This window comes from Ammodytes marinus (genome assembly GCF_949987685.1).
Source record: "Ammodytes marinus genome assembly, chromosome: 19".
NCBI lineage: Eukaryota > Metazoa > Chordata > Actinopteri > Uranoscopiformes > Ammodytidae > Ammodytes > Ammodytes marinus.
In genome coordinates this window covers 5,386,719-5,400,985 of record NC_137223.1, presented here as the reverse complement: position 1 = coordinate 5,400,985, position 14,267 = coordinate 5,386,719, and the positions used below count along the sequence as shown (strand labels likewise).

Sequence of the window (14,267 nt, the reverse complement as noted above, 5' to 3'; positions counted from 1 at the left end):
GATGAGCAACCTTTGCCCATTGTTAACATAAACAATGGACGCACACGTTACAGGAACAGTTTCTGTCGCCGTTTTACTTGAGCTGGAGAACAAGTACTACTACTACAACTGCTCCTTTAAGCTTTGAGAAGGTGTGACATTTAGACTTAAGACAAAATGCTACGCTAACCCAACCCTTGTGTATTGGTCGATGTGTGTGTCCCCCTTCCTCACCAGTGTCTCCCCGGTCCAGCAGCACCAGAGAGCCGCTGGTGCCCTCCAGCAGTCCACTCAGACACTCCAGGGTCTCCGCTGCAGCCAGGTTGATCTCATCCAGCAGGATCCAGTGGCCTTTCTTCACCGCCTGAGCTAAGGTTCCCTAACACAGGAGCACAGCAGTGAGGCTCAGAGCTGCTCCACCAGGGCTGTGGAGCTGCATGTCACACATTAAAAGACCTACTGCACCAGTGGAAAGATGAAGGTGCATTGAACTCTGAGATCCTATGTAGTATAAATGTGCAGAAATGTTAGAAATCGGTTCATCCTAGCCTGAGAAAAGGCAGAAAGAGTGTTTTTATGGTCTCACTGTCTAACCCTACATTTTCCCCATGTGTGACATCGTACATGGTCAAATGTAGGGTTAGGAATAACAGGACAAAGGAAGACTGAGGGAAGAAAAACCTCATTCATTATATAATAATAGACATTTTAGAATGATAGAACGCCGGTTCTGTATAGGTGAAGTATTCCTTTAACAACTGACAGTTGAGAGTACAGAGGATGACGAGAAACAATGTGTGTGTGTGTGAGATGCAGCAAGCTCTCTCTTTCATTCTCTCGAGAAACAATGAGAGAGAGAGAGAGAGAGAGAGAGAGAGAGAGATGCAGCAAGCTCTCTCTTTCATTCTCTCGAGAAACAATGAGAGAGAGAGAGAGAGAGAGAGAGAGAGAGAGAGAGAGAGATGCAGCAAGCTCTCTCTTTCATTCTCTCGCGAAACAATGAGAGAGAGAGAGAGAGAGAGAGAGAGAGAGAGAGAGAGATGCAGCAAGCTCTCTCTTTCATTCTCTCCTTAAACCATCCAGGACGGTCCCCCCTTCACTCCATGCGCTGCGACGTCCTTACCTCCACAAAGGCAAAGACCATGGCCGCCTCGCAGGCTCTGATCTGCTGCTGGGTCTGGCTCAGCCGGGCTGCCAGCGCCTCCCACTGCACCTGGAGCATCTCTGCAGCACATCGACATAAGACATTTAAATCACTTCTTTAAAAACACATTTTTAAAAGACTTGCTTTTTACGCGATGTCGTCTTTTGATTGTCTTCTTCATGGTCTTTTAATCTCATTATGTTGTCTGCATCTGTCATTTTAAGCTGCTCCATCTTCCAATTAGTGTTTTACCCCTCAATGACGTGTATATATGGCTTATGTGTATTGATTTGATGTAGATGTGTATTTGCTTGTGTGAAAGCACGGTGTAATCTTTTGTTTTTAAAAAGGTACTATATCATTGTATTTTATTATTATTATTATTATTATTATTATTATTATTATTATTATTATTATTATTATTATTATTATTATGAAGGAGTATTATGTCTATCATTGCACCAACAGTAACCAGTATAGTAAGCCTGGCTCAATAGTGTGGTCCATTACCGTTTGGTTTCTCCATCAGCTCCTTAGCCAGAGCAGACTTGCAGACGTGGTCCATGAGCTTGAGCAGGTCCTGCCAGCGCTTGCCCCTGAAGCAGGTCTGCACGTGGCCCAGGAAGGTCAGGTTCTGCTTCCTGGAGTAAGTCTGGGAGAACAGGTCCTCGAAGGCCTCACGCAGAGGCAGCAGGATCTGCTTGTGATCCACTGGCTTGTACCTGGGTTAGACAGAAACAAGAAGGTTAAAACTTCTGTGTGTGGGGGGGGTGTGCTCGTGGTGTAGTGGTTAGAGAGCTCTTTTAGGGCGACAGTGGCGAAGTGGGTAGGGAGGTCGCCTCTGGTGTGCAGGGTCGGAGGTTCGATCCCCCGCCTACCCGCCACATGTCCAAGTGTCCCTGGGCAAGACACTGAACCCCACATTGCTCCCGATGGTTCAGAGAGCGCCTTGCATGGCCGCTACTGCCATCGGTGTATGAGTGTGTGTATGAATGGGTGAATGTGAATGTGAATGTAAAGCGCTTTGGGGCTGAGAAAATCAGCTAAAAAGCCCTATATAAGTCAAGTCCATTTACCATTTCTTTTCTCTGTGTCCGAAACTTGTGTAGTGTAGAAAGTAATGGCTGCCCTCAACTTAGGCTTTTCAAAGTCAAGCAGAAGTCCTTATTTATTTATTCATTTCCTCATGCTTTAGTTATTACTTATGACGCGTCACTTTCTGACCCAACAGCCTTATGGAAATGATATTTCACCATTGTTCATGTGATAAACTAATGGAATATAGGTTGTGATGTATCATGACAAGGCACAGTTCCTATTGGCTTTCTTTCTTCTGCTGCTACTTAGTGACCATTGAAATAATAACCTTTCTGGTGGCCTTCAGTGTGGTCTATAAAGGGGCAGGCCCTAGTAAAACAGTGTGGTCTATAAGGGGGCAGGCCCTAGTACAGGGGTGGCCAACCCGCGGCTCGCGAGCCGCATGCGGCTCTTTGCCCAGCTTCGTGCGGCTCTTCAGTTCATATCAAATTATGTGATAATAATTTTTTTTTTTTATACTTTTTTTTTTGTGTGGGCCTATGTGTGTGCATGTTCGCAAACGTTTCATGCGGCTCTTACGTTCGTTTGACATGTTGTCTATTATTTCATTTTTTTTTTATTAATGTGTAAGCCCTATGTGCCTGTTCGCAAATGTTTAATTGAGGACGCAACATAACGTTCGCAAACGTTTGGTGCGGACGCAACATAAAACTGCCCGCTCAGCTTGGAGGGAGGTTTTCCGTGAGTAAACTATTTGTGTCAAGTTCGCTCCGAAACAGAGTGGGAGAGTTCATATTTTTTGTTGAACGTTATGGCAGGCCATTCTGCCTTATATGCCAGGTGTCATTTGCGCATTTCAAGGCTTCAAATCTTCAGCGCCACTTCAGCTCTCTCCATGCTAAAAGTAAGTCCCACAAAGCAACATGCATAGTAAGAGAAAAACGCTATTTTAAATTGTTATATTTTTGTTTGTGGACTTGGTTGAACTGAGAGTTTGTGTGTGAGGCAGTGCACACAATGTTCATTGTTGAAAATGACTGCCCTGTCGTCTTTAGTTCAGTCCTGTCATTATCACAGGGGCGGCCTTAACGATCTGGGGGCCCGTTTTAAGTCCTAGTGTGGGGCCCCCTGTTTTTTTTTTTTTTTTTTTCTTCTTTTAATAAATAATGCTTGTGCATGCATGTGCAAGCTCCCCGCGAAAATAAAAACGCCCCCCCCCCCCTGAAATCTTACTGGCCACTCCAGTGCCCCCCCCCCCCCCAGTTCAAATGTTATTTTTAATTTTAATTTTATTTTTTTAATTACATTTTTTCCTGATATGTATCCTAGTTCAGAGATGATATGTATTTTTTTTTCTTTCTTAACTTTTTTTGATAGGTAGTTGCCAAGTTCATCACACAAACACTCCAATCCACTGATATGAGATCAGTTTGCAATTTTCAATTACTAAATTAATGGTCGGACTGTGGCCACTAGAACTGGTCTCTGGTCAGCAAAGGTCTTGAAAACAGCATAAGTGTGCTTGTGACATGTGTGCCACCCATGCACGTGTATAGGCACGTGTCCCAGCAGATTTTTGAAATCTGAATAAAAAAATTAAAGTTTGTAGTTAGCGAGTGTAACATGTTCTTAGCAAGGGCAGACTTTCATAAATAAAGGTTTATTTTTTTAGCAAGATATTTGGTCAAAAGCTAGTGGTCATCCGTCCCTCTGTGCGGTTGTTAGGCATCTGGCTGCTAGCAAGTTATGTTGTTTTGCTAATTTTACTATTCATCTGAGCTGAAATAAATATTGACTTTTTCCTTTATTATCTTCGCCAGAATGCACCAGAATGCTTAGATTACATGTTAAAAACACAAAAAAATCTTCTGGGGGGGGATGCCCCCAGACCCCCCTTCAGGGGATTAGTTTTCTGACAAACATTACAATGGATACTAACATGATTTGGGCATTTGGGATTATAAATCATCTTTGAATTGGTTGTACAGCACATCACATGCTATTCATTCAGGTGTGCGATGGCCACCCCACTCTAACTCTGTGGCCCACCTTGGCCACCCCCAGTCAAAATTTCCTGGAATCGCCACTGTGTACCCGTGTGTACGATGTGGCTCTTTGCAGTAACACAGTAAAAAATGTGGCTCTTTGTCTCTGACTGGTTGGCCACCCCTGCCCTAGTAAAACAGTGTGGTCTATAAGGGGGCAGGCCCTAGTAAAACAGTCCTGGTCCCCTTGCAGCATTAGCTGAGACACATACAGATTTGCATGCTGCTCCTTAGGGAAATAATCAGGGGATAGTTCTGTTTTATTCAGCAACTGCTTTCCCCTTATTCTCTTCAATCCTCGTTTGAACATGATTCCATGTTTAATACATTTTGCCCTCTTTGTAAGCAGGTAAGTCTGGTGCAGCAAACCACTGCTGATACATCTGGATATTACCAAGAGACATAACATGTATGTGTTGGGAAAATGTATTCAAATAGTTGTTGTCACTCACCCTCCAAGCAGGTCAGCGGTGTCACTCTGTTGGTTCATGTTCACCACTCGCAACCTGTGTCCTGGAAATAAAAGTCAAAGTTATCTCTATAGCACATTTAAAAACACCATCAGTTGACCAAAGTGCTGTACAAGACACAATACAAAATAACATATAAGATACATGAAACATGTTTTAGGAGTGTCCAAGTCTCAACTTGTGTTACAGGCCAATGCAACAAAAGTCAGTCTTCAGCAACGTATTAAACTGTTCAACTTTAAAGGGATCCAGGTTCTATTCATTCACACACAGTCATACTGGTGGTGGTAAACTACGGTAGTAGCCACAGCTGCCCTGGGGCAGACTGACTGAAGCGTGGCTGCCATTCAGCGCCAACGGCCCCTCCGACCACCACCTCAAGTCATACACATTCACACCAGGCAAGGTGGGTCTAGCCCAAGGACACACCTTAAGATAGATACACCTAGGAATTAACACGCAACAGAGGATACTTGAGTTGTAAAAATAAACCTAGTGTAGTCATTTAGTTTAAGAGTTGCCCTAAAACACGTTATACTTCCATTAATAGCAGTTTGCGTGTTGCAGGAGACTTAAAGGCGTGGACAGGAGGAGCACGTGTGTGTAGGTCCCTGTGCTCACCTGTGACTCTGGCCAGGTGTTGCACTGTGGATGTCTTTCCGGTTCCTGTCTCTCCCACTAGGAGAACAGGCTCTCCTTTGGCCACACACACCGCCAGCTGCTCCAGCAGCACCGCAGAGGGACGGGTAGCCGCAAACGTCTGGTTGTCCCTGGTCATGGCAGTAAGAAAAAGACATTTAATGATTGCACACATGGTCGGCTGTAATGCAGTCTTACCATTGTTCTTTGTGTCTATACAACAGTCTGTCTATGTAGTACAGAGAGCCTAGCACCCAGGGGACCCATATTAATGTAGTAAAAATCATGAAAAGTTGCATTTTGCATCATAGGAGACCTTTAATTAGATTAGAGAATGAACAGACAGTGAGCTATAAAGGTTTTAGACAATGTGCCTCATAATTACACCTACATATAACGTTCAGTGCTGTTCTAGCCACATAACAAACTGCCCACACTCATCGGGGTTGTTGCTGCTCCCTAAAATAAAAAAAAATCACTTTGCTCCAGTCCAAAGTCAGACCTGTGTCCTGTGGGCTTTAGCAGAAGAATCAATGTGAATATTTGGGCCCGTCCCAAACAGTTCCATCCATTATGTGCCTTTTGTTTACCATAATGCAGTTTGGAATCAATCCGATGTTTATTCAATTTACCAGCAGGGGGTCTGGTGGCTTTTTATTGTTGGCACAGCAACTATAGCTGATGCATATGTGATGTAAACAGGGTTCACAGAGGGCAGATGTGGGTGGCGGCGGGGGCTGTCCCACTTACACACTCAGCTGCACGGCTTCGGTCTGCTTTCGAGCCAGGGTGACTCTGCCCACAGAGGCCTCGAGCTCCGTCACATTGATGCCAGGCTGGTACATCTGGCAGAAGTGCTGCGCCTGCGGGCAAACCGGAGACACATTCTGATTTTTATCAAGTCCAAGGCTTTTTTTTTTTTTTTTTTTTTTTTTTTTAATTATGTTTTATTGATTTTCTGTTAACAAACAAAAGACCAACACAGCACAGATCTTGCCAAGTTACAAAAGAGTAATGAGATATAAAGGTGACATCAATATATATTTGGATCATATAAGCATTGTTTACAGTGGAGTCATGTCAGAGGAAGAGAGTAAACAAGGTGTGGGCGTCCTTTCTGCAATAGCTCAACCAGATCATTAGGAAGATAAATCGACAAGTGTCCAAGGTTTCTAATGAACAGATTTTGGACTTTTATTTATACTAGTATTAAAGCGGCTACGAGTAACATTTAAATATCTTTTAAACAGCCTCATGTTTCCTCTGATAGTCATAAATTACCTTTAACAGCAAACGAGACCATCAGTGCAAAGAAAGACGTTTATATATAGTTTTTATTACTGCGTTTGGTCTGGTCGCACACCCAGTCCGATTTTATGGTCACATATCCGTATTGGTCGCAGATTTCAGTGTGGCGCTGCAACGCGATTTGAGAAGCCTATTCCTCCAGATGAGGTAAGGGGAGCGGGAGCCTTGTTTGAGACAGTTATTTGTCGTCATAATGACTGATAACGGGGCTGAACCATCAAAGAAAAAAAAGAGAATGCAATGAAGAAAAGCTAAAAGGGAGAGTTATATAGGCTACGGGTGGGACGAGGGCGTTGCCAAGCAACGTGTATACAATTTCACGAGAGCGAAAATAGACTGCAGTGTTTACTCCTAAATGAATGAGCGGTTGGTACTAACACAAAGTTTACTTTGCTTCACCATCATCAGATAACCATTATCTGAAATTGTCATTATTTACAACAACACAAACACATTACCTCATCGTGATCCATACTAACTGCCGTCTCTCGTTCATTCGCTTTCTGTGAGGACACGTAATCTTTCAGCTCCGTGAGAGAGAGTAGTTAGGTGACACTGCTGCATCAACTCATTGCAATCAGGTGTGTGTAGCACTGACTGGCATTAGTTGATGCGGTGTCAAAACCACTCTCACGGAGCCGAAAAGAGTCCTCACACTTTCAACACACGGAAATGCACTATATTGCGCCCTTCTCAGTTCACACTCACACGCCTGGCACGAGCTAGAAAACAGCTTTGCGACAGTGGGCGTCGTAAAAATACTACCGCTTTTGTCCAAAGGGGACGCCAACGTGCCATGTTACTTGTAGTGGCTTTAAAGAAGACATGTTATATTGTGCTTTAGAAAACAATGCTTTTGCCTTGCATTGTCTTGCCTTAAAATCAGTGTCAAAATGGACTTTCCATAAATGCTCCTCCCTCTCTGACTTGTCACATACCTTCTCTTTGGAGATGTTGAGCTTGCTTCCGATGATCTCGGCCATTCTCAGTCGGCTTTCAGGGCAAGACAGCATGGCAGTGAAGCAGTCAAGAGCCTGACACAGAGAGAAACATCACAACCGGGTTTTAATTAGGGCTGTCAAATTAACGCGTTAATTTCGATTAATTAATCACAGAAAAATTAACGCGATTAAAAAAATTAACGCAGATTAATCGCACTTCTATAATGCCCTTTGACCCGGTGCAAAAGTGGTGCGTAGCTGCACCGAGCTGCTCCTGAAGCAGACACAGCCCGCGCGGGTGAAAGGGAGAAAAGTAAAGAGAGAAGCAGGGGGCCGAGGGCTCTATGGACGGTTTAATAAGCATGAAGGTAGGAAGACATATTACTTTATTCTCCGCAGCCAGTGTCTGTGCATTATTGATTTAGTGGGTGCAACAATGTAGGCTAGGTTCAAAACAGTATCTCTCAATCTTTCTCCCCGTGTCTCAATTTTGTTTGCTAGCGTCTCGTCGTCCGCGTAAACGTGTGTGTGTGTGTGTGTGTGTGTGTGTGTGTGTGTGTGTCTCAATATTTTTGCCTATGAGTACGACGATGGTGAATGAATCGGCATAAGCATCTGTGACAGTGCAGCGCTGTCTGTTGTGGAGACAGAAGTTACGAGAGACGGAGAGAGAGAGAGAGAGAGCGAGAGAGAGAGAGAGAGAGAGAAACAAACTGTAGCAGGCTATACAGCTGTTTATAAACAGGTATAAAAGTGTCATAAAGGTATGCGATTAATTTAGATTAATTAATCACAGAGCCTGTAATTAATTAGATTAATTTTTTTAATCGCTTGACAGCCCTAGTTTTAATACAAATCGTTAGCCTCATAGCATGATTGCCTAAATCATGTTTACTCTACTTTTACTTTTACATCTATTCTAGTCTACATCTATGGAAGAGTTTATTAGACTTTAATATCTGTGAAAGCAAAACAGTTTTGTAAAAGCACAGAAGACAATTGACAAGTGTGTATCATGATTCACACGTATTTCACTATCCACAAACCTGTAATTTTTGACTTGCAAATATGTAGAACTTACTCTGAAAATACAAAGTCATATTTACGCATTTACGGATCTGTTTCTGCTTGTGAGAAGGGGTTTGCATATTTGTGGATTGCCTCCTGTGAGTTTGTGAGCCACATTACATTTTTACATAATTTTGTCCAACTTCTACCACCGAGATCTGTAGAACAAGCGTTACAAATGTGAAGTGCAATAATTTGTATGTGTGTAATTGTGTTTTGTAAAGTTATATCCACACAAAGAAAAAGCGATTTGCAAATATGTAGAATTTAGTCTGTAAATGTGTATTTTAATTTTGCATAATTTTTTTTTTTTTTTTTAATGCAAATAGTTTCACCACAAAAAAAGACATGTCAACTCTTATTTACACATTTACAGAACCATTTCTACATGTGAAACTGGCTCTGCGCATTTGTGGATCGCTTCCTGTGCGCTCACGGAATATTGTCCCATTCGTGCCGCAGGGATCTGCAAAACGCCACCTGTAAAATGAGACCTGTATTTTGAATTCTGTACTTTAGGTGCAGTTAGACAGGTCCACCAGCAGATGGCGCACTCGCGGCGCAGCCTTTATCTATCGGCGAACCACATGGTCCCCTTGACCAATCAAAAGAGCTTGTTTAGGGGCGGCCACCTCATTGGTTCATTTGGAGGCCTGTCACACGAACAGAGGAGGGAAAAAAAGCTGTCCACAGCTCAAGCTCATTCTCGAGTTCGTCGGACATTATTCCTCGTTAGTGAGCAGGAAAGCAGCTGGCTGCAGACTAGCGGAGCTGAGTATCGGTGATAAGAGAGGTATGTTGTTATGCTGACCCACCATTATACTATCATACAGTAGTTTGTGCGCTGGTCACCTGCGAGGGTAATCAGCATTTCTTGCTAGGCTATTTAGCGAGCTAGCTGACATGTTACACACTAAGCATGATTATTTGAGTTTGTCGCCATCATTTTTAGCACACAGACATGCCGCGACCCGCGACAGGCAAAGCTTCTCCCTTTCATATAATATTTCAATTGTAATACAACAATATGCCAACTAATTAGATGGTCATTTAAATGCAGGCTATACATGTGTGGGGCATACCTCTAAAAAAAATTAACGTTTTACTCTTAGTAATATGTGTGTTGGTCACCTCCTGTGTATCTAGTAAATGGTGTTACAGGGTTAAAGTGATAGTATTGTGAGCTTGGTGTAGTTAAAGAATTGCAGTAACATTGCCAAAGTATTGTGATCAGATGAGTTTCATAATTATGCACTTCAGGGGAGATTGCCATTATAAGAATTTAGCATGGTAAAACATGATTAGCATCACCTTGTTTATTTTTATATTATCCATAGTTTACAACGTAACACATGCTGTCAAAGAAAGGTACTACAAGCCTCCCCCTGACTGTTATGGTGCTTTCAGCTAGACCTGATTTAAAATAAAATAATGCTAAGAATACCAAGAGCCAGTAGAAGTGTAATGAGATTGTTATTAAAACATGTATATTCGTGTCACATGATTGTGTAACCTATAAGGTTACTGTCATTCTTGTAACATATGGTATTTTTCCTCCTTTAGGAAATGCTGCTGAATCATTGACTGACTGCACTACGGACCAGCAAAGCTGTCACCATGGTGCACCTGTGGACCTAGACCATCTCCAGTTTATACTGTTACGGGACCAAACCAACTTCAGATCCCACATGCAAATCATTGGTTATGTGAAGGGTCATCTCTCTCATATCCCGGTTAAAATTACCCTATAGATATCACACTCAAGGACTAAAGGCAGTGCATTAACCCAATGCTCATTACTTGGTTACCCATGTACATTTTGCATTAGTCCATTGTATACAAGTTGGAAAATTACAGAAATAAAATAAACAAGTGAATGTATTTGAGCATATGGTTTCATGTTTTGCATGTTGATGAAGTGGGATGTTCCACTTGCTTCCACTCATGTCAGCCCTGGGAATCTCCCAGCCAATCCAGAATTTGACCATTTTAAAGCTTGTGGAAGTGCAAACGACTAAAGGACTGTACTAACAATTACCAAAGAACTGGAAACGGAGATAATTGAGTAACTGCATGCTTGACACAGACACATACGGCTAGTTTGAAAATGGTTAAGTGGTGAAAATATTGTATTTATACTGTACACATTTTATTTGTTTTAGGGGGTAATTGTTTTTTGCTGCTTGCCCTGTTCACAGGCGTTACATTGCTATGCTCGGGCACTCCTGCCTGCTTGTACAAACTGTGTGATGTCGACCACAATCTACTGCAGCTAAAACACAATGACTATGGATAACCAAATTCTGCAAATAATCTGAACTGAATCCAAACACTGTATCCTGAGGATGTATGTTTATTTGACATGTTTCTTTACTTTTTATGCATCGCTATGGACCCATTTGTGAATGTGAAATAAATTATGGATATCCCTTGAATGGCCACATAGTGTGTTGCTGTGAGTTCACTTTGTCCATGGGCCAGACCAGAAATCGGTACAATCTTGGTGCTCATGTGCACCTCTCGAATATGTATTGATGCGATATACCTTTTATATTTTAAGCTTTATGGTGGTTTTCCCCTCTTACAGCAAAAGTAAGAGCTAGTCATTGAAGGTGAGACACTGCAGGGGAATAGGATATGTTATATTTGTAGATATCATCTTGAAACTTTTCCAGTTGATTACTAGCATTAAAACAATTCGTTTTTGTGTTACCATTTGTTCAGAAATGCTTTATAAATATTCTATTCTGACTGCAGAGATGCTAATTCACGGAAAGGGGTGCATAAAGGGCAACTAGTGAGCTCTTGTAAAGCTGTTGGGAAAGTCCTAAGCCCTCAATTAATTAACATGCTGAAAATTGCTTTTAATTTAAAGGCTCTATCCATCCTGGCTTTATCCAACATCTATATTTTGGTTTGATTTTGCTTTTGCAAATGTTCACAAAATAAGTCACTGTATCCTGAGGATGGATGTTTATTTGACATGTTTCTTTACTTTTTGGCATTGCTATGGACCTATTTGTGAATCTGAAATAAAGAATGATTGGGTGAGTTGCCCTAATGTGGGACACTTTTTGCAATTTCAATTTATGTACGATATTAACATATGAAGCCAATATATTTGACCCATACATGATACCATTCTGAAATCCCCAAGATGTTGGCTAATTAAAAGAGAAGAAATAATTCAGATATCATACTCAGAGAAGTGATGGCACGTATATTAGTGGTCCATGTGCAAAATTGCTCAAGAAAAGGTGTTTGCTTTAATCTGGGACAGTGTGTCGCTCTAATCTGGGACAGTCTGTATTATGCAGAAAAAAACAATATCCCCTTAACTAATTCAAATCAAACGTATCTGCTAACACTCATGGTCTTAGGTACATTACTCAGGTTTGATGGTTTCAATTTGAACAATACTTTTCTTGCACTGGCTTCATGTCCCAACTCTGCGCTTTGCCATTATAGCCTGACCTGTAATACATTGCATTGAGTTAACATAGGACATGAGAAAATTACTATTTCCTAGGCACAGGGTTTAGTTAATTTCTATTTGCTTCAGGGATGCTTTCTTTATAAGAGTATTAGACCTGTAAACCTTGAATAAAATTCATATTGCACATTTGATTTTCCTGCATGTGTATTTCCCCAATTTAAATTACTGTCCCAGATTAGGCAAATCATGCTGTCCCACTCTTGGAAACACCTTTCCGAATGTGGGACAGCTACAGATTGATTGAAGATGAAAAACAACTTAAAACATTTTCCCAATATCATTGCATACTTTGATGCATAGTTGTATCATAAACATAATCTGATAACAAATGGCAACATTGTTTTGTTAATGACAAATGTAAAGCCTTAGCATTGAGTTCCTCTCAAACCTATGTCACTGTCCTTTGTCTGGACTTCACATGGTTTACTTCCTTTTTGACTGTTGCCCCTCCCTTATCTTTATAATCAAAATTGTAAATTCATGTGATTTCAATCACAGGGAACCCCTGCTTGGATTTGACAACAATATTATCTATTTACATGTGTTAGAAATAAAAGATAAATGCTCTAGACCTTAGGTGTCCCACATTAGGCAGTGTCCCACATTAGGGCAACTCACCCAATCATTCTTTATTTCAGATTCACAAATAGGTCCATAGCAATGCCAAAAAGTAAAGAAACATGTCAAATAAACATCCATCCTCAGGATACAGTGACTTATTTTGTGAACATTTGCAAAAGCAAAATCAAACCAAAATATAGATGTTGGATAAAGCCAGGATGGATAGAGCCTTTAAATTAAAAGCAATTTTCAGCATGTTAATTAATTGAGGGCTTAGGACTTTCCCAACAGCTTTACAAGAGCTCACTAGTTGCCCTTTATGCACCCCTTTCCGTGAATTAGCATCTCTGCAGTCAGAATAGAATATTTATAAAGCATTTCTGAACAAATGGTAACACAAAAACGAATTGTTTTAATGCTAGTAATCAACTGGAAAAGTTTCAAGATGATATCTACAAATATAACATATCCTATTCCCCTGCAGTGTCTCACCTTCAATGACTAGCTCTTACTTTTGCTGTAAGAGGGGAAAACCACCATAAAGCTTAAAATATAAAAGGTATATCGCATCAATACATATTCGAGAGGTGCACATGAGCACCAAGATTGTACCGATTTCTGGTCTGGCCCATGGACAAAGTGAACTCACAGCAACACACTATGTGGCCATTCAAGGGATATCCATAATTTATTTCACATTCACAAATGGGTCCATAGCGATGCATAAAAAGTAAAGAAACATGTCAAATAAACATACATCCTCAGGATACAGTGTTTGGATTCAGTTCAGATTATTTGCAGAATTTGGTTATCCATAGTCATTGTGTTTTAGCTGCAGTAGATTGTGGTCGACATCACACAGTTTGTACAAGCAGGCAGGAGTGCCCGAGCATAGCAATGTAACGCCTGTGAACAGGGCAAGCAGCAAAAAACAATTACCCCCTAAAACAAATAAAATGTGTACAGTATAAATACAATATTTTCACCACTTAACCATTTTCAAACTAGCCGTATGTGTCTGTGTCAAGCATGCAGTTACTCAATTATCTCCGTTTCCAGTTCTTTGGTAATTGTTAGTACAGTCCTTTAGTCGTTTGCACTTCCACAAGCTTTAAAATGGTCAAATTCTGGATTGGCTGGGAGATTCCCAGGGCTGACATGAGTGGAAGCAAGTGGAACATCCCACTTCATCAACATGCAAAACATGAAACCATATGCTCAAATACATTCACTTGTTTATTTTATTTCTGTAATTTTCCAACTTGTATACAATGGACTAATGCAAAATGTACATGGGTAACCAAGTAATGAGCATTGGGTTAATGCACTGCCTTTAGTCCTTGAGTGTGATATCTATAGGGTAATTTTAACCGGGATATGAGAGAGATGACCCTTCACATAACCAATGATTTGCATGTGGGATCTGAAGTTGGTTTGGTCCCGTAACAGTATAAACTGGAGATGGTCTAGGTCCACAGGTGCACCATGGTGACAGCTTTGCTGGTCCGTAGTGCAGTCAGTCAATGATTCAGCAGCATTTCCTAAAGGAGGAAAAATACCATATGTTACAAGAATGAC

At 41.3% G+C, this 14,267-nt stretch overlaps 1 protein-coding gene across 3 annotated transcripts in view; it reads right to left on the bottom strand.

Annotated features, from left to right (window-relative positions):
* Positions 1 to 14,267, bottom strand: part of mdn1 (midasin AAA ATPase 1) — a 116,216-nt gene that overhangs the window by 85,689 nt on the left and 16,260 nt on the right. For all 3 annotated transcript variants that reach the window (XM_080048000.1, XM_080048002.1, XM_080048001.1), the window contains exons 12-18: positions 7,562 to 7,657; positions 6,066 to 6,178; positions 5,298 to 5,446; positions 4,659 to 4,719; positions 1,634 to 1,845; positions 1,103 to 1,203; positions 214 to 358 (exon numbers count right to left, since the gene is read on the bottom strand). In XM_080048000.1, coding sequence (XP_079904126.1) covers positions 214 to 358; positions 1,103 to 1,203; positions 1,634 to 1,845; positions 4,659 to 4,719; positions 5,298 to 5,446; positions 6,066 to 6,178; positions 7,562 to 7,657 — 877 coding nt within the window. The remainder of the gene's footprint in view (positions 1 to 213; positions 359 to 1,102; positions 1,204 to 1,633; positions 1,846 to 4,658; positions 4,720 to 5,297; positions 5,447 to 6,065; positions 6,179 to 7,561; positions 7,658 to 14,267) is intronic.